Source organism: Oncorhynchus mykiss, chromosome 30 (assembly GCF_013265735.2).
Source record: "Oncorhynchus mykiss isolate Arlee chromosome 30, USDA_OmykA_1.1, whole genome shotgun sequence".
Taxonomy (NCBI): Eukaryota; Metazoa; Chordata; class Actinopteri; order Salmoniformes; family Salmonidae; genus Oncorhynchus; species Oncorhynchus mykiss.
This window is the reverse complement of record NC_050570.1, coordinates 22612464-22632617: the sequence shown is the minus strand read 5'-3', so window position 1 is coordinate 22632617 and position 20154 is coordinate 22612464. Positions and strand designations below refer to the sequence as shown.

General features: G+C 44.6%; 1 protein-coding gene across 1 annotated transcript in view; it reads left to right on the top strand.

Moving 5' to 3' along the window:
- The window catches only part of LOC110522763 (cytosolic carboxypeptidase 6), a 474879-nt gene that overhangs the window by 22358 nt on the left and 432367 nt on the right, over positions 1-20154 (top strand). Inside the window, exon 3 of the mRNA XM_036969475.1 lies at positions 14807-14931. Within this exon, the coding sequence (XP_036825370.1) occupies positions 14807-14931 (125 nt within the window). The remainder of the gene's footprint in view (positions 1-14806; positions 14932-20154) is intronic.

Here is a 20154-nt window from a genome sequence, read left to right as displayed (position 1 = left end):
ACTATGAGTACCTCGTCATGCCGTATGGGTTAAAGAATGCTCCAGCCGTTTTCCAATCCTTTGTAGACGAGATTCTCAGGGACCTGTGCGGGCAGGGAGTGGTGGCTTATATCGATGACATTCTGATCTACTCGGCCACTCACACCGCGCATGTGTCTCTGGTGCGCAAGGTGCTTGGTAGACTGCTGGAGCATGACCTATACGTCAAGGCTGAGAAATGCGTGTTCTCTAAACGAGCCGTCTCTTTTCTGGGATATCGCATTTCCACCTCGGGGGTAGTGATGGAGGGTGACCGCATTAGGGCCGTGCGTAATTGGCCGACTCCGACCACGGTAAAGGAGGTGCAGCATTTTCTGGGTTTTGCCAACTACTACCGGAGGTTTATCCGGGGTTTTGGCCAGGTAGCGGCTCCCATCACCTCACTGCTGAAGGGGGGCCCGGTGCGTTTGCAGTGGTCAGCAGAGGCGGACGGAGCATTCAACAAGTTGAAGGCGCTGTTTACTGATGCGCCCGTGTTGGCGCATCCGGACCCCTCTCTAGCATTCATAGTGGAGGTGGACGCGTCCGAGGCTGGGGTGGGTGCCGTGCTATCACAACGCTCGGGTACGCCACCAAAACTCCGACCCTGCGCTTTCTTCTCAAGGAAGCTCAGCCCAGCGGAGCGTAACTATGATGTGGGGGACCGGGAGTTGCTAGCGGTGGTTAGAGCTCTGAAGGTGTGGAGACACTGGCTTGAGGGGGCTAAACACCCCTTTCTCATCTGGACCGACCACCAGAATCTGGAGTATATTCGGGCAGCTAGGAGACTTAACCCACGTCAGGCAAGGTGGGCCATGTTCTTCACCCGGTTCCGATTTACTTTGTCTTATAGACCGGGCTCCCAGAACGTGAAGGCTGACGCACTGTCCCGCCTTTATGACACGGAGGATGGGTCCACCGAACCTACTCCCATCCTTCCCGCCTCGAAGCTGGTAGCCCCAGTGGTATGGGAGGTGGACTCGGACATCGAGCGGGCGTTACGGGCTGAACCCGCGCCTCCTCAGTGTCCAGCGGGGCGAAGGTACGTGCCGCTTGGTGTTCGGGACAAACTGATTCGGTGGGCTCACGTCCTACCCTCCTCGGGTCACCCTGGGGTGACGAGGACAGTGGGGAGCCTTCAGGGGAGGTATTGGTGGCCTACGTTGGCTAAGGACGTTAAGGGTTATGTCTCCTCCTCTTCAGTGTGCGCTCAGAGTAAGGCTCCTAGGCACCTTCCTAGAGGGAAGCTACAACCCCTCCCTGTTCCACAGCGGCCATGGTCACATCTGTCCATAGATTTCCTAACCGATCTCCCGCCGTCTCAGGGGAACACCACGGTTCTGGTAATTGTGGATCGGTTCTCTAAGTCCTGCCGTCTCCTCCCGTTGCCCGGTATCCCTACAGCCCTACAGACTGCGGAGGCGTTATTCACCCATGTCTTCCGGCACTACGGGGTGCCGGAGGACATCGTTTCTGATCGGGGCCCCCAATTCACGTCCCGGGTATGGAGAGCGTTCATGGAACGTTTGGGGGTCTCTGTCAGCCTGACCTCCGGTTATCACCCCGAGAGTAATGGGCAGGTGGAGAGAGTGAACCAGGAGGTGGGTAGGTTTCTGCGGTCGTATTGCCAGGATCGGCCAGGGGAGTGGGCACGATACATTCCCTGGGCTGAAATGGCTCAGAACTCACTACGCCACTCCTCTACTAACGTGTCCCCTTTTCAGTGTGTGTTGGGGTACCAGCCGGTCCTGGCACCATGGCATCCGAGCCAGACCGAGGCTCCTGCGGTGGAGGAATGGGTACAGCGCTCCAAGGAGACCTGGAGGGCCGTCCAGGAATCTCTACGACAAGCGAGTGGACGGCAGAAGAGGAGTGCTGACCGCCACCGCAGTGAGGCCCCCGTGTTTGTACCGGGGGACAGGGTCTGGCTCTCGACCCGAAACCTACCTCTCCGCTTGCCCTGCCGGAAGCTGGGTCCGCAGTGTGTAGGGCCCTTTAAAGTCCTGAGGAGGATAAACGAGGTGTGTTATCGATTACAACTCCCTTCCTATTATCGTATTAACCCCTCGTTTCATGTGTCTCTCCTCAGGCCGGTGGTAGCTGGTCCCCTGCAGGACAGTGAGGTACCGGAGGTCCCTCCCCCCCCGCTGGACATCGAGGGGTCCCCGGCGTACATGATCCGGGCCATTCTGGACTCAAGACGCCGGGTGAGGGGCCTGCAGTACCTCGTGGACTGGGAGGGGTACGGTCCGGAGGAGAGGTGCTGGGTACCGGTGGGGGACATCTTGGATCCCTCCATGTTGAGGGATTTCCATCGCCTCCATCCGGATCGCCCTGCGCCTCGTCCTCCGGGGCGACCTCGAGGCCGGTGTCGGCGCGCTGCGGGAGCCACGCGTCAGGGGGGGGTACTGTCACGAGTCCGACCGAGGGTGTTTCCCTTTCCCGGGCAGGTGGCGCTCGGCGGTCGTCGTCACCGGCCTATTAGCTGCCACTGATTGTTTTTCCTTCCCCTCCTTGTATGTTGAGTGGTAGCACCTGTGAATGTTTAATTAGTTTGTCTTTATTAGACAGCCGGCCCGCCTGGTTGTTGTGCGGGATTATTTCTATGTAAACCTTCGGCTCTGTGGTATAGGCACGTGTTAGTGTCCGGTCGGGATTGTTTCCCATTGTACATTTTGATTCCCTGTGTTTTGGGAACGTAACGTTTTTGTGAGCACCCTGTGGTGCATTGGTGCGATTAAAAGACGCGCAGCATTGAACTCTCTGTCTCCTGCATTTGACTCCACACCCACGACACCCGGAGCATTACAAACACTCGAGTGGTTTAAGGGGAAACATTTAAATGTCTTGGAATGGCCTAGTCCTCAATCCAATTGAGAATCTGTGGTATGACTTAAAGATTGCTGTACACCAGCCGAACCCATCCAACTTGAAGGAGCTGGAGCTGTTTTGCCTTGAAGAATTGGCAAAAATCCCAGTGACTAGATGTGCCAAGCTTATAGAGACATACCCCAAGAAACTGGCAGCTTTAATTGCTGCAAAAGGTGGTTCTACAAAGTATTGACTTTGAGGGGTGAATAGTAATGCACGCTCAAGTTTTAATTTTTTTGTCTTATTTCTTGTTTGTTTCACAAAAAAAAATATTTTGCATCTTCAAAGTGGTAGGCATGTTGTTTAAATCAAATGATACAAACCCCCCAAAAATCTATTTTAATTCCAGGTTGTAAGGCAACAAAATAAGGAAAATACCAAGGGGGATGAATAATTTTGCAAGCCACTGGTAGACATCACATTGTGAGAGATTTGTCTCTTCAAAACACTTGAAAGGATTTGTATTTGCGAGCGATGAGATGCCTCTGTGGACTCTGTTGTTTACCAGAAAACCAATTTGGGACTGTCCACTGGCTGTGAATAAGGGCTATTTGAGTATTTGAGCACTCTCCATCTAATGAAAGGGAAACTCTGCTCTTGGCAACCACTGTTGGGCTCTGCACTTCCTGCAGTGTTGAAGAATTCATAGCCAAAACGGCCTTCATCAAAACGTTTTCCTGATGAAAGATTTTTGTAAATTGATATGTCCAAATTATGTATTTTCTCTCACGTCCGATGCATTTTATACGGATTAAGATGTCTGTGGATGGCATCGCCTTTCTGGTATTTTTAAAAATCTGTTCTTTGTTATTTATTTGTTTTGACTTTGTAATATATATTTATTGCTTTGTTGCTCAATTTTTCTCTTAAGTAATTGCACCATGCTTGGGTACAGCTTGCCAGAGTGATTGCACAAAAACCTGATACTCTGCCAAGCCTTTTGAATGGCTTTCAGTAGAGCATTTTTCCTGCCCTTTCATTTTTGTGTAAAGCTGGCTGTGCATTGACAGTAGCAGCACTTTGTGTAATTCCCCAGATTGAAAATCTGTTTCACCATGACTGATTCCCTCAGTGTTGTTCCTGACGGTTGGAAATTATACTGGGATTAACAGACATCTTCCCGACTAGCTCAGCTCTCAGAAACACTCTGATTAACTTCAACCTCCCCATCTTAACTATGGACCAATCCGATTAGCACACAGTACTGGAACAGGTACAGGTAATACAAAAAAAGAGAAATATTTGCTAACAAAATCATAGTAGTGTTTGTTCTGTGACCAAACACTACTATGGTTACACCCCCTCTCTATTACACTGTATTGTAGGTCAAGAGTCACTTACTGACAGATTAGCCCCTCATTGGGCACCCTGCCTCCTCCTCTTCTATTGGAAAGATTTGTTTGGTTTCAAAAGGAAGGGCAGGCATAAGAGAAGAACCATCCTAGTAGTTCACTCTCCTTTTGTCTTACTTGCATTTTCAGTGAAATCTTTCTAGTTTTTTTTCTTCTGAGCTATTGGAGTGGCCGTTGATTCCTAGCCTCCCTTGTTTCTCCCTTTTTGTCTTGTTAACTCCCTGTGTTCCTGAACTCATTACAGAGCAATAGGCCCCGAGCGCTGAATTGTGCACCCAGAGGGAGCAGTAACTGTAAATAACCAGGACTGCAGGCTTCCCGATAACATGTTACCAAGATGATAACAGCCCTTCTTAGCAGTCCTGTTGACCTACTCCTTGCCTTCGGCTCGCAAAGGACCCTTCAGCTCTCTCTGTTTTTATCTCCAAACTCTCTGCAGGAAAGATTATTCTCCTGTGTTCTCCTGGGAGAAGAAGAAGCAAACAAAACAACAGATAAAACAACAAAGAACCGACTGGACTGTTGTCCCTCTGCCAAAGCCTCTCCTGTCCTTTGTAGGCCTCCACATAATTAACTTGTAAAAAGATAGCATGAAATTGGAACAGACTTGTATTTACTCTCTGAAGAGACCACCACTGCACAGCACTCAAAATGATAAGAGAGAAAAAACACGACCAAAACAAAAACAATGCACAAGCTTACTGGTAAAGCATGATCCTTTAAGGCTTCAGAAATCGATAAAAGTAGAGATGATCATTTTGAAGTGCTTTTACAGGTTCATGTCATGGGCTAGCTTGATGTGAGCTTGTGGGCAAAAACATTGGCTGGCTGAGATTGATAATACAATTAAGACAATTTTACTAAGCATGCATCACTATGACCCATTACCACACCAACTGCTCTGGATGTAACATATTTGATTTAGGGTCTTTTGAAAATGATTATAAAAGGGCAGAGAGAAAATGTTGTCTCTTTTGAATTTACAGGCTTCTCCATCATTTGTGCCAAATATGTGGATGGCATATCTCACTGGTATCCCCAGGCTGAGCCATTTTCATATCTGTTGAGTTTGCTGGTGTTCAAATGGTTTCATAAAGAGATGGTATTGTTTACCTATTCTCTCTTGTTCAGATGTTCTCATTTTTTCACATACAGATTCATTTTCTTTTCAGGGTTGTCTCTATTTCAACGAGGCATTCCCTTAATGCCAAACAATTTAATATAGTTTTAACAAAAAAGTTATTTAAATTCACTGTGTTTTGACACCTGTTACAGAGTTTGGTTGAACTTGGAGTCACCTCTTTACTCTGGCTTGGAGATTTAATGATAAGAAAAAAGGTTTTTAAGAAGTCATGAAGCAAGATATTGATGTTTTCTCTGTGACAACTTGCCTTTAGACACCGGAGGAAAAGTGCAAGGACAGACATTTTGCTCCAGGTCTAAACTGAGACACCTCTGCTGGATGGAATCAATTCCATCTTTATCAGTTGTCTGTACCCTGGAATTCCCACACCAGGGGCAAGCTGATGTGTTTTCCAATAATGGAACGCATAGCAAAAATAAGCTTAAAAGGTTCACACTCTCATGTCCCTTTTAATTTCCAGTGCAGCTTGTACCACAGAGGAAAGCCCAAGAGAAGGATAGAGGGATGTCTTTGTCCAGCCCCGTTTATTTAGTGTTGAGGTCGAATTTGCAGCATGATTTTTAAAATTTTGATTCAGTTGTCTGTGCAACGAGCTTCTGGTGCTTTGTACCAGTAATACAGTAAGTCATGGCTATATCAAGCAATATTCAGCAAGTTATTGATATTGGTATTGAATTGATTTTAAACACTTCAGTCTATTTGTCTTCATGTGTATAATCAATTTCCATTCCTTTTATGCTATTTCATTTCAGACATATGTTATCCCTTTTATTGTGCAGTGAGGAAAAGTCTGGGAGAGCAAAATGTTGTGCTAAATGTTTCTTTGTTATTGTAGTTAGGCTGCCATAAATTGAAGCCATCACAAGGAAAACTCATAAATCAATCATCCAAATAATGCATTTGAAAACAACTTTCATTACTATGGCTCTGTCGAACAGAGCACCCCGGGCATGCTGCATGATACATCTGCATGGGAGAGGCACACAGGCCATCCATTCAGTGCAGCTGCAGATTGTCCCATTGTGTGGGCTGAGCACTGACTGCTCTCCCTTGTACCTCCGTAATGGAATTAGATTAGCCATGTTTTCTCCTGTGAGTCCATGTGTGAATGACCCTCTGCTTGCCTTGCCCATGCACTGGCTGCCATCTTGCACACTTCTGCAGTTACAGGGTTTTCAGCTCTCATGTTACTGTCAAATTAAGTGTTACATTCATAATTTCCTATGTATTTCTATGCATGAAATTCAGCAACTTGCAAAAATACATTTTTCTTTTAACAAAGCACATAAGTGAATGTATAAAACCAGTTTACCAGTGTAAAATAGGGACCTGGTATCAGTAACAGCAGAAATGTTGTAGGAGGCAGGCAGGCTCAGGTGCAGAAGTTATGCTTTCAGGGTATGATGCTAGTGGTCCAGAGTCGAGACGGTCCAGAGTCGAGACGTGCAATATTGACAAAATAATCCAAATATATATTTTTAATAATTAGATAAACTTCTCAATTTAACTTCATGACATGCAAAGGCCTTGGAGCAGGCAAACCTGTCTACCTCATTTAGGTTGGGCTATATATACCAGGCTCAAATAAGCCTCCCATCACAATTACCAAAATCAATCTGCCAAAGAAGCCAAAAACAGGCGCTTACTGTCAGGACTAAGATCCAGATACAGACACAGGAGGCGGATAGTACAAGTTTCAGAATTTATTATAGTACAAGGGGCAGGCAAAAGGTAAGTCAAGGCAGGCAAAAGGTAAGTCAAGACAGGCAAAAGGTAAGTCAAGGCATGCAAAAGGTAAGTCAAGGCAGGCAAAAGGTAAGTCAAGACAGGCAAAAGGTAAGTTAAGGCAGGCAAAAGGTAAGTTAAGGCAGGCAAAAGGTAAGTCAGGGCAGGCAAAGAGTCGTAATCTAAAGTCAGGCAGGTACAGGACGGCAGGCAGGATCAGGGTCAGGACAGGCAGAAAGGTCAGAACTGAGAAGACTAAGAAAAATAAAAACTAGGTCACAGGAAACATGGGATCACGCTGGTAGGACTTGACGGGACAAGACGAAATGGCAACAGACAAACCGAAAACGCAGGTATAAATGCACAGGGGAACACGACAAATGGTGCAGCAATGACTAAATAGCAAACAAAAACATTTATTGTACCTTGTGAGTCTACCTAATGTTCATGTGCACTTGTCGACAATGTTGCAATGAACGGTAAGGAATATACTCAGTGGACAGCTTATTAGGTACACCAACCCCGTTCACGAAAATGACTCCCATGTGGCTGTGGCTTGCTATAAAAAGCAGGCATCGAGGCATTCAAACACTGTTAGAACATTAGAATGGGCAAAACAAGTGACCTAAGCGACTTTGAGTGTGGTATGATCGTCCGTACCAGGTGGGCTGGTTTCAGTATCTCAGAAATGTCCGGCTTGCTGGGCTTTTCACGCACGATGGTGTCTAAGGTTTACCGAGAATGGTGCTACAACCAGAAAACAACCAGTCAGCGGAAGCCCTGTGGGCAAAAACAGCTTGTTGATGAGAGTTCGAAGGAGAATGGCAATAGTCGTGTAAGCTAACAGGCAGGCCACAAACAGGCAAATAACAGGGCATTACAACAGTGATGTATAGAACGGCATCTCGGAACCCACAACTGGTCGGTCATTGTCACAGATGGGCTATTGCAGAAGAGGAACACACAGGGTTCCACTTCTATCAGGTAAAAACAAGAAGAAGTGCCTCAAGTGGGCACGTGATCACCTACACTGGACAATTGAGGAGTGCAAAAACATCACCTTGTCCGACGAATCCTGGTTCCTGTTGCATCATGCTGATGGCAGAGTCAGGATTTAGCGTAAGCACTATGTGGCCATGGCCCCATCCTGCCTGGTGTTAAAAGTACAGGTGGGTGGTGGAGGCATAATGGTGTGGGGAATGTTTACCTGGCACACGTTAGATCTCTTCTTACCAATTGAGCAACATTCCCATGCTCCTGAGGAATTCAGACTGTTCTGTAGGCAAAGGTGAGTCTGACCCAGTACTAAATGGGTGTACCTAATAAACTGTGTAGATTTAACAGACATTTGTTTTTTTTTTGGTAAAAATGAACAAACATTTATAATGGGGGAACAAAGTGCTCGAAAATGGCAGGAGTTTGGAGAGGGAGCAGGAGTAGTGGAACGATGCATGGTGTGTTTTCACTACAACCGGTGTATTCATTAGTTGGATTCCACTGCAAATGCTGTTGAGTTAAGTTTTGTTCTTAAAGACATGCTCCCGAACTTTGGCGTTTACTAAGTATTTTTTAAACCTCCCGCTTTGTGCTAGATGTGTCAATGTGTAGTTCATACATACATAATCTATGAGCAGAATTACTGTCTTACCTCAATTAGCCATGAAATCACTAGTTTGAAAGCGACTGTTTTTTTGGAAGCTGTGCTGCCCCATTTTCCCAAAATGTTTCCCCACATGGGCCAGCCCCCTAGCAATTCGAGATCTAGCTAATGAGCTTCAGCCCCTCTCCATTTGAGTGACAGCTGGCAAGATGCACACACAGCTGTAACGGCAGATTTCCTCCTCTTCATCTGAAGAGGAGGTGTAGCAGGGATCGGACCAAAACGCAGCGTGGTAAGTGTCCAGAAGTGGCTGGCGGCTCTGGCAGCTCCTGGCTGGCTGGCGGCTCTGGCAGGTCCTGGCTGACTGACGGCTCTGGCAGGTCCTGGCTGACTGACGGCTCTGGCAGGTCCTGGCTGACTGACGGCTCTGGCTGGTCCTGGCTGACTGACGGCTTAGGACAGACTGGCGGCTCTAGCAGCTCAGGACAGACTGGCGGCTCTAGCAGCTCAGGACAGACTGGCGGCTCTAGCAGCTCAGGACAGACTTGCGGCTCTAGCAGCTCAGGACAGACGGGAGACTCTAGCAGCTCAGGACAGACGGGGGACTCTAGCAGCTCAGGACAGACGGGGGACTCTAGCAGCTCAGGACAGACGGGGGACTCTAGCAGCTCAGGACAGACGGGGGACTCTAGCAGCTCAGGACAGACGGGGGACTCTTGCAGCTCTGGACAGGAGGAAGGCTCTGGCAGCACTGGAGAGGAGGAAAGCTCTGGCAGCGCTGGACAGGCGGGAGACCCTGTAGGCAGAAAACGGAGAGACAGCCTGGTGCGGGGGTCTGCCACCGGAGGGCTGGTGCATGGAGGTGGCACTGGATAGACCAGACCGTGCAGGCGCACTGGAGCTCTTGAGCACCGAGCCCGCCCAACCTTACCTGGTTGAATGCTCCCGGTCCCCATGCCAGTACGGCAAGGTGGAATAGCCCGCACTGGGCTGTGCTGGTGAACCGGGGACACCATGCGTAAGGCTGGTGCCATGTACGCCGGCCCAAGGAGATGCACTGGAGACCAGATGCGTAGAGCTGGCTTCATGGCACCTGGCCTGATGCCCACTCTAGCCCGGCCAATACGAGGAGCTGGAATGTACCGCACCGGGCTATGCACCTGTACCGGGGACATTGTGCGCTCCACAGCATAACACGGTGCCTGCCCAGTCCCTCTCGCTCTCCGGTAAGCACGGGAAGTTGGCGCAGGTCTCCTACCTGGCTTCGCCACACTCCCCGTGTGCCTCCCCCCTCTCGGGCTTCCTACCGCGCCACCGTGCTGCCTCCATTCGCCGGTATCCCTCCTCACACTGCTCCAGAGAATCCCAGGCAGGCTCCGGCACTCTCCCTGGGTCAACCGCCCACCTGTCTATCTCCTCCCAAGTAGTGATATAGTCCAGATCATGCTACCATGTCCAGAAATCCTGACATCGCTGCCGCTGCTGCTGCTGCCCGTTACCACGCCGCTTGGTCCTCTGTTGGTGGGTGTTTCTGTAACGGCAGATTTCAGGGATCAGGACCAAAACGTAGCAGGGATCGGACCAAAACGCAGCGTGGTAAATGTCCATATCGTTTATTATAAAACATAAACTGAACACTAAGAACTACAAAACAATAAATGTGAACATGAACGAAAACCAAACCGAAACAGTCCCGTGTGGTGACAAACACAGACATGGAAACAAACACCCACAACCCAACAGTGAAACCCAGGCTACCTAAGTATGATTCTCAATCAGAGACAACTAATGACACCTGCCTCTGATTGAGAACCATACTATGCCGAAACAGAAACCTAAACATAGAAACACAAAACATAGACTGCCCACCCCAACTCACGCCCTGACCATACTAAATAAAAACAAAACAAAGGAAAATAAAGGTCAGAACGTGACAACAGCAGAGTAAGAGAGAGAGCAATGACATGGTACAGGATAACTTTAAATGGAAGTTGGAGTTCAGTCATGTCTCTTCTCACAAAAAATATTGGCTTGAATTTGCTGAAAGGTCCTCTGCAGACTTCTATCCATTTTAGTGCATGGAAGAATCTCTAATTTAGCTTGTGCTAAACACTTTGCATACTATTCGGATGGATGGTAACATGTGGAAAACATACAATTAAACAACTTTCGTATAAGAACCCAACAGCTTTTATGTCATGTTGAAGTGTGTTTGGAGTAAACTGTTTATGTTGCTAAATGTTTTGCCTCGGGCAAAACATTTTGCTACGGAATCCGACTAATGAATACACCCCCGGTATACATTTCTGATGGTTCAACATTACCCCCAATCTTTTAATTAAGAAAATAAATACATTGAGACTAGAGAAAAAGAGGGAGAGAGTTTTGTATGAACTACAGAGTCCTTAAGGAGAACCTGTCATGTTTAAACTGATTGTCCAGAACAGCAAAGTCTTCAGTACTCAGCCCACTGGGTGGGTTCTTAAAGTTTGTTGAAACCCAATTGATTAAATAGTAAGTGCTGCATATGTTTCTCCCAGTGGTTGATGATTGATATGGAACATAACTTATGAAGACTCTCCACTGAGTACGAATGTAGACACACAAGTCTCCAGAGGAATTATGCAGTATTAACTCTAATCTCTTAAAGAGAACTGATGTTTTTCTCTGATGCTTGCTCCCTCCCTCTTTTATCTTTGTCTTTCCTCAGGTGTATACTAGTTACACTATTGTTTGACTGCATCTTTGTGCAAATTAGTCAAATTACTTTGGATAAGTATTCTCACTGTTCCAAGTAGTCGTGCATAGGCTACCAATATGAAGGCTATCAAGAACTGATTTTTTTCCTAATGGTATTTTTACGTTTTAAGACTTTTGAAGATTTGTTTGCCATTTATGTTTTTTAAATGCTGAATGATAGGGCATTTATTAAAGGACTGCAGCGATGGAATCTGGAGTTAGCCACCATAAAACTGAAATCAATCCTGTGTCATATCCTTGCTACACAAGCTGAACATGCAATTCTAACCTTGAGGCCTGTGCTATCCCTCACGTCAGTTCTTTAAGCATCAAGCTCAATAACCTAGCAGCGCATGGCTGCTGAGCTTTGAATTAGAGATACCATTTTGTATCACCCTGCGACGACATCTGCAGTGTGTTTTAAAAGGTTGTTGATCAACTTTGTGTTTGTCTGTTACTCTTCTGATTAGTAACCTCTACCTCACCAGTTTGTGGTAGGGTAAATGCACTTTTGGTCGGACTCTCTCACCATGCAATGAAGACATTCAGTGCTGTTGTTGGAATTCCTCTGAACCTCTTGTTGCAGTAGTGCCTAAGAAATTCCTCAGCTATGTGCTCATCCGCTGTCCATGGTCCTGAAAGGCCAAACGAGTGGAGGAGTCTGTCACTAACTTTCTGAGAGAGCCTGAAAGTTAGTGAATTTTTGTATGCTATTTATGGTGCCGCATTAGTGTATACAAGCTTCCGATTTAGTTGTGGCTCCATAAACATATGCAGGCGTGTGCTCTGAGGAGCCATTTACCCAATTCAATGGACTTAGTTATTTTATGTATAAAAAGCGCACTGCATGCTAAATTTTGGGCTCTTCAGAAATCATATGCAATTGAAAAGCAACAATCTCTTGAAGTATATTTTTAACACACTTATGGGTTTATGTTTAATCCATGTTTACTTGTCTCTAGTTTAGAAACATGTAGATAAATCCTTCATTGTATTAATTTGAATACTGAAAGTAGCCTAAATAAATCAGTCAACAAAAACAGTAGCTGTGTTATCCACACATACATATGAAACAACCTTTAGAGACTTATCTGTGTCCTCTAATAGCCAATATTTGGTAGTGTAAACCAGATAAATGGCTAAGACATTGGTATTCAAGATGATAGATTATACAGGACATCTGGTTGGAACAGGTGCGGTTGTCATATTCACATCATGCTATCTGCAGCTGTGGGTGTTTCAGCAAACCCTTGGCTTTATCTGTTGTCAATGGCTCTGGATTGCTTTGCCAGCACCTGCCACTTCTCAGTCAGTCTGTACAGTATGTGGTTTTAAATAAGTTATTTCATGTAAGGATTGTAAAACAGATGCGACTTTGGTTTGCGGTACAGTATGTTTCACTTATCTTCTCCCAGCCGCCACCAAGTGTAGCAATATGTGGAGTAGGTTGTGCGTCAATAACTGAAATAGCTGTGATGATATTTTACTCCCTTATAAACTACATGCACGTAAGCACACACACAGTGTTCGTTCATGTAATGGACACTGTAAAGGTCAGTTATCAACCTTTACCACAGGTGTCTGATAAGTTGTAAAAGGATCTCACTATGTCTGATCCTATTTGTATTCTTACAGCCCTATCATTGTTCACAAGAGCTACAGGCTAATATACATTTTTGCAGAGAGCATTTCTATTTTGCAACCAATGTGTTGGAATTGAAAACCGGGAAGCTGTTAGAGAATGGCGGACATGTACACTGAGTGTACAACCATTAGGAACACCTTCCTAATATTTAGTTGCACCCCCCTTTGCCCTCAGTACAGCCTCAATTCGTCAGGGTATGGACTCTACAAGGTGTCGAAAGCATTCCACAGGGATGCTAGCCCACGTTGACTCCAATGCTTCCCACAGATGTGTCAAGTTGGCTTGAAACATTCGGGAAACTGCATGAAAAACCCAGCAGTTCTTGACACACTACTACCATACCCCATTCAAAGGCATTTGAATATTTTGTCTTGCCCATACACCCTGTGAATGGCACACATACACACTCCATGTCTCAATTGTCTCAAGGCTTAAAAATACTTCTTTAACCTGTCCCCTACCCTTCATCTACATTGATTGAAGTGGATTTAACAAGTGACATCAGTAAGGGATCATAGCTTTCACCTTGATTCACGTGGTCAGTCTATGTCATGGAAAGAGTAAGTGTTCCTAATGTTTTGTTCACAGTTTAAATACAGCATCATGTGTTACAAAATAAACATACAATTTCTAACACAAGTCCAAAATGATTTCCAGATTATATGGGGTTCTGTTATCCTTTTTCCCAGTGGGGTCTTTGATGTACTTGCACAAAAATAATAATGCATATATTTTAAAGCTCATGAAGGAGCATCTTCCAGTGTACTATGAGGGTTGGCAGATGATGCTGTTTCTGTGGACAGTGAGACGAGTGAAGGGATTTTCAGGAAGCGGTGGATTAGCCCTCTCAGATGGCAGAAGGAGAGCGATCTGCTCTGACGGTGTGGTGGTTACCCCATCTGTCAATAATTAGCTCAGTGCTACCTGGCACCAGGTGGTCGTTCGTTTCCACACTCCTTCCACACCCCATGGACCGGCTAAGGGATGCAGAGTAGAGCAGGTTGTCCTCTTGCCTAGGGAGTTTACTCTGCGAGCCAGTGGGCAAGCTGGGCCTATGAACTAAGTTTTTATGGCAATATATAAATCACACAGCAGTGGATGATTTAATTTAGCTGTTAATCTATATTTTATTTTGAAGTTACCACCTTCCAAAGCTGTCCCAGTTGTCACCTAAACCGTAGCTAAGTTCCATTCTCTTCATCCCACCCATTGTCACTAGGGTGTGGATTATGTTTAAGTCATTTAGCAGACACTCTTATCCAGAGCGACTTACAGGAGCAATTCGTTTTAAGTACCTTGCTCAAGGGTACATCGGCAGATTTTTCACCTAGTCAGCTCTGGGATTCGAACTCGTGACCATTCGGTTACTGAGCCAACGCTCTTAACTGCTAGGCTACCTACATTATATACACATTAAATCTACACAGTTTACAACGGATATCAGATCATATGCATTTTTATTATTCCATTTGGAAATATCTCCCAAGTTTCTAGCTACCTGAGCTGTCTAGGAGATGCCTAGGAGGTGAATTGGTGAAAACCTTTCGAAATAAAAAAAAATACAGTTTTTTTGTCAGGAAGCTTATGTAGTATGTGAAATTAAATATTCTTGGGACGGTGGCTATACTTTTTTTTTTACGTGTTGGTTAGGCCTAACTGTTGGTAGCCCAACATGAATCCTGATATTCTGAATGTGATTTTTATTTTCCCAGGTAACCTTGGACGTGTTGACTGCATCAGTGAATTTGAGTTTGACCTTTTCATCAGACCGGACACCTGTAACCCTCGCTTCAGAGTATGGTTCAACTTCACAGTGGAGAATGTACAGGAAACACAGGTAGGTGATTGTATGAATACTGTATACTGCAGTATACACTAAAATGTTACTTGATTATTTTCTATAACAGGTAGAGCTATCAACCTGTCTGTATTCATTAAAATGTCTATGCACACTTTGAGTAAAAGAAAAAAACGTAGCCCACGATTCAAAATGATTGGAAGTTTTGTTGTTTCACAGCCCTTCAGAAGAGTTGTTTGTTTGTACCTGATTCCTTTTTAAAGTACTGAGAAGCACTAGCCACTTGCATGCGTTGAGCTCTAGGATTGGTTGAGAGCAGTGGTCACATGCCAAGGGCATTTGCTTAGTTTTATCAACCTTGGAGCTTCATGAATTCTAACATTTCAACGTAGTTCAGAGAGAGAAAACAACATGCTAAAAAGGAGACTATCGGCAGCTGAATTATATTCCTGCTATCTAATGTAGGTATTCAGGCCTGGGTAGTTCTATGCTGAAAAGAGGGATAGGGAAAACAAAGCAATTCTAAGAGAGAGGGAGAGAGAGCAAGCGTGCATGAAAATGTGGGATGCTGAAGCTGTTTCCTGCAGCCCGGCCCTATCGGCCCCATCTCCCTGCAGTGCTGTGGTCAGCGCTAATCAAATTTTATGGCCAAGGGATGAATGGAAGCCCTTTGCCAGGAGCCTGATCGATTCTAGGGCCAGATACCGCCCGGCATCCTGCGCCATCAGGATATTTGCTGTTTTGGCAAAATAAAAAAGATGAGAAAGAAAGGATAGTGAGAAGCCCACACAAACCCTACACTCACTTACTCTTGCACACACCGACAACTACAGGTGACAAAAAGCAGTTGATGCCACACAGTCCTTTTTCTTGGAAATATATTTTTCTGTCTTTCCAATTTTCGTTTAGAATGAGGACCTGTGTGAATTTAATCTACTTCAATAGGTTGTTGTTAGGGGAGCTGGTGATTGTCCTTTAGTACGGTGTGTGTTATACCTATGTGTACTGTAACACTATGTGTGTTTGTGTGTGCGTGTGTGTGTGTGTGTGAGAGAGATGTAATTGTGAATCGGCTGTTTACTTAAAAAATATAAATATAAATAAAAATAATGAGTAAATAAATAGAGCTATCTGGAAGCTGTGCCATAGAGATATCGGTACATTCACAGGGAACTGGGCTGGAGTGTTTTATCCAGCTAAGCCTGCCAACTCTCAGTCGAGAATAGGGAAATTGGAAACAGTTAAAAATCCGTGATATTGGAACCGAGATGGCCATTCTGAAAGAATGTAAGCTGGTGAAACAGATTTGGTCGGCCTCAATCAGTTTAGCAGCTTTGTGGAAATTGGCTGCACCAGCTTTTTATTTTATTTTCTTCACCCCAAAACCTTCACCTCAAACCCTATCTTACTTCTGGTATGGTGAGACTGATGCTGGTTAATTATGTTGCAACGACTGGACAAAGCATAGCAGCACTCTGAACTGGAGTTATCATTCAAGTCATTTTGACTCTGTTGAACCAGTTATTAAATCCTAGCCCTTCATGTTAGTCTAGTTTCACCTAACCAAAGACGATAGTCTACATATTGATGAACACTTATAGTGTGTCAGTGATGAATTGGTTGTGATAACTCTTTTTTTTATATACCACTTTAGCAATTTTTGTAAATAAGCCAGCCATGTTAGAGCAAATACATCTCTTTCATATTTCAAATTGAGAGTGCATGGAAACTATTCAATATTCTGGGCCATCATTTTCTCACCTCTGAAAAATCTATCTGGTTTTTAACCATTGGAAACAGTGATGTGCTGTGCCCTAGAGTTGATGTCTTTGCGGAATCACCATTTTATTCATAAAAATCTGTCTAATTAAGCTAGAGACTTGCGGGTTTTTGCCTGGGCTGCGTCTCAATCTACTGCATCCGATGTCGGCAGCTGGGGTACAACGCTGTTTGTCAGACCAGGAGTAATCCTTTTTTTTTGTGATCAACTTTTTATTAAGTTTTTAACAGGTACAAAAAACTATCAAAGAAATGCATACAAAGATAACCCCAACACGTTCCCTCCCTCAGTCCCCATCCACCCGCCCGCATCCTCCCTTCCCCACCAGGAAACCATGCCCGCCACCACTTTCCATTCCACCCAGCAATCAAGGTTGGCCATTGCTTGCTGTTTGGGGTTTTAGGCTGGGTTTCTGTACAGCACTTTGAGATATCAGCTGATGTACGAAGGGCTATATAAAATAAATTTGATTGATTGATTAGTTCCCCTCCCACACCCCACACCCATCCATCCCACGAGGCCCACCCCCAATCACCCCCACCCTCCCCTGCAATGACCAGAGATCACCCCTCCCCCACCCCCATACCACCCCTTCCCGTGGGCCTGAAAGCAAATATTTTTTTTATTTCAAGTCTACATTTCTAGATGTAATTGGTTTGAATGTGTGGGGCTTTAGCTGAGATTGTTCTTTACGGAGTGAAGTATTTTTGCTCAGGCTTCAATTGTTCTTTGACTAGCACCATTCATTCTCGCTGTCAATAATTCTAATGTTATAACTTCTTATACAGTAGTAACCGTATCCATTGGTTAAATGGGAGAAAGGGAGGTGGTTGCCATCTTAGAGCCAATTTTTTTTTTGCAGCAGTGATGCCTACCATCAGTAATCTTCTCTGATTGATTGAGAGATTCAAGGGGTTTTCATCATTAAGTAACATAACATATGCAAAGCGTTGAATATTTAAATTCTTGCACTTCAAAAAGAATTGGGAACTTTGCCCCAGAAGCATTTTATGGCAGGGCACTCCCATATCATATGAAGGAATGTGCCTACCTGATTTAGGGGACACAGTGAACAGTTGGGAGTTGGGGGCAATTTCATCGTGAAACGTTTCCTTGGTGTTAAATAGAGTCTGTGAACAAACTTGACTCCGAGAAGAATAGTATATTTCAGTTCTTAATGTACCTGTTGATAGGATAGTCTCGAACAAAGCTAGTCCAGTTTATCTTCCAGTGATTGCACATAGAACAGAGGGTAGAGGCGATTTATTTATTCTAAGGCTATCCCTGCCCCCCAAACATATTGGGTGACGGAAAGTCGTCTGATCTATAGACCAATCAATTGGTCAACATTTTTAAATGTGTATTTTTCCATATATAGACATACACTATGTGTTTTAATAAAATGAGCTATCTACACGATATTAACACAAGTATGTGGACACCCCTTCAAATGAGTGGATTCGGCTATTCTATCCAGTAACCTTTCAGCAGCAACTGGCCCAACGCTCTAATCACTAGGCTACCTGCCGCCCGTAAGAACTTAACTGGCCTGCACAGAGCCCTGACCTCAACCACATCAAACACCTTTTGGATGAATTGGAATGCCAACTGCAAGCCAGGCCTCAGTGCCCGACCACACTAATGCTCATATGGCTGAATGGAAGCAAGTCCCCGCAGCAATGTTCCAAAATCTAATGGAAAGCCTTCCCAGAAGATTGGGGGCTGTTATAGCAGCAAAAGGAGGGACCACCTCCATTTTAATGCCCATGATTTTGGAATGAGATGTTCGACAAGCAGGTGTCACATATTTTTGGTCATGTAGTGTATGCATTCTGATATGCAGTCTGATTCTTTAAGCGCACTGTTTGATGAAATAAGACACAAATGACTCAAGAGGGAGCCAGGGATCAAGATATCCAGAAGAAAAACAAAACTTAACTTGACCCGATCATCCTCCTCCCGCTCCTGCTGGCTTTCGCAGATTTGGCCATTACTCTCCTGAATTTGCCGGTAATAGATTGCACAAGGAGTCAGCAACCTTTCTCATGTGGAATGCCAATTTATCTTACAAGTTCTACCAATCTGCGTGACAGTTATGGTTGTCATATGCACATTTCTGTGGAACAGTTTAAATTAATTTATAATAACGTCTTCGTATCTAAAAATCATTTTCATGTGGTTGATCAAAATTCTATCCAAATCTAGATGCAAACCTAAAAATAATATTATGTTGCCATTGCCAACTATGTAAAATAGCTTACAAAGCCAACAAACAAAAACATTGCAGTCTGCAGGTAGAAAATATCCTGATAAAAATAAATATCCTATAAATCACATTGGTTACGCATGGCCTGTCTGCAATGAACTTGAAACATTGTATCAACTATTAACTTGGGTCCAGGGCTAAGCTCGTGCTAGCAAACTTGCAAGATGGTATAAAATATTCTGGGCCCTCAGAGTTTCTAGCGCCAGTGAGCTCAGGACAGACACAGCTGTAGGCTGTTTCTGCAAGGAATAAGAAGTAATCAAATGGGCCTATTTTATGAAGTTTCCACTGGATCAGAGCATGAGATTCGTCCCCTTCACGCAGAGGGTAATCGAAAGGGAGAAAGCTGTAAAGATGTTTCAATATACATTGAGGAACTATTGTCATTCTCAATGGATGTAAAAACAGACTTTGTTTGCTTGCTGTTTGACGTGAAGAAAACATTACTTTGAGAATCGCCACAGCTCATTAGTGGTGGCACGTTAAGCCAATCAGAAATACCATCAGATCCCTAAATGGGAACATTTATACAGTATGCCTACATTTGCGCGCAGGCCAGGTAGCCTATAGGCCTACTTCTATGCGTACTCAGGTGCACGTTCTTACTCAACATTGACAGGAGTGCTCCAAACAAAAGACAATGACTAAACTCGTAAATGGAATGAAATAAACCAAAGCCTGTTTCTCATAAGTGTAGCCGAGGTTGCGCGCTCTGCAAACAACGTGTCCACTCTAACGATGAGAAAGGATAAAGACTGGAATAATATATTGAATGGATTAACAGAAAATATCGTAACCAAACAAACATTGTAGATGAGAAATTATAGGAATTAAGTAAATGTGGTAATTTGGTAAATGTGCTAATGGTGTTAAAAGTAATGGGGAATTGATAGACACTAACAATCAAAAGCAAACAATTCACACAATGGAGTTATGAAACAATGAATGTGCACAATTTGGCGGGAGAGAGGTCATTGTGCACTTTAGCCTCTGCAATGGATACATTCACTGAGATGGGCGCGAAAAAGACTCATGTGCCATAAAAAAAGTGTAAAACAAATCAAAATATATTTTATATTTGAGATTCTTCAAAGTAGCCACCCTTTGCCTTGATGACAACTTTGCACACTTTTGGCATTCTCTCAACTTGCTTCAGATGTTGAGAGAATGGAATGCATTGCAATTAACAGGTGTTGCTTTTTAAAAGTTAGTTTGT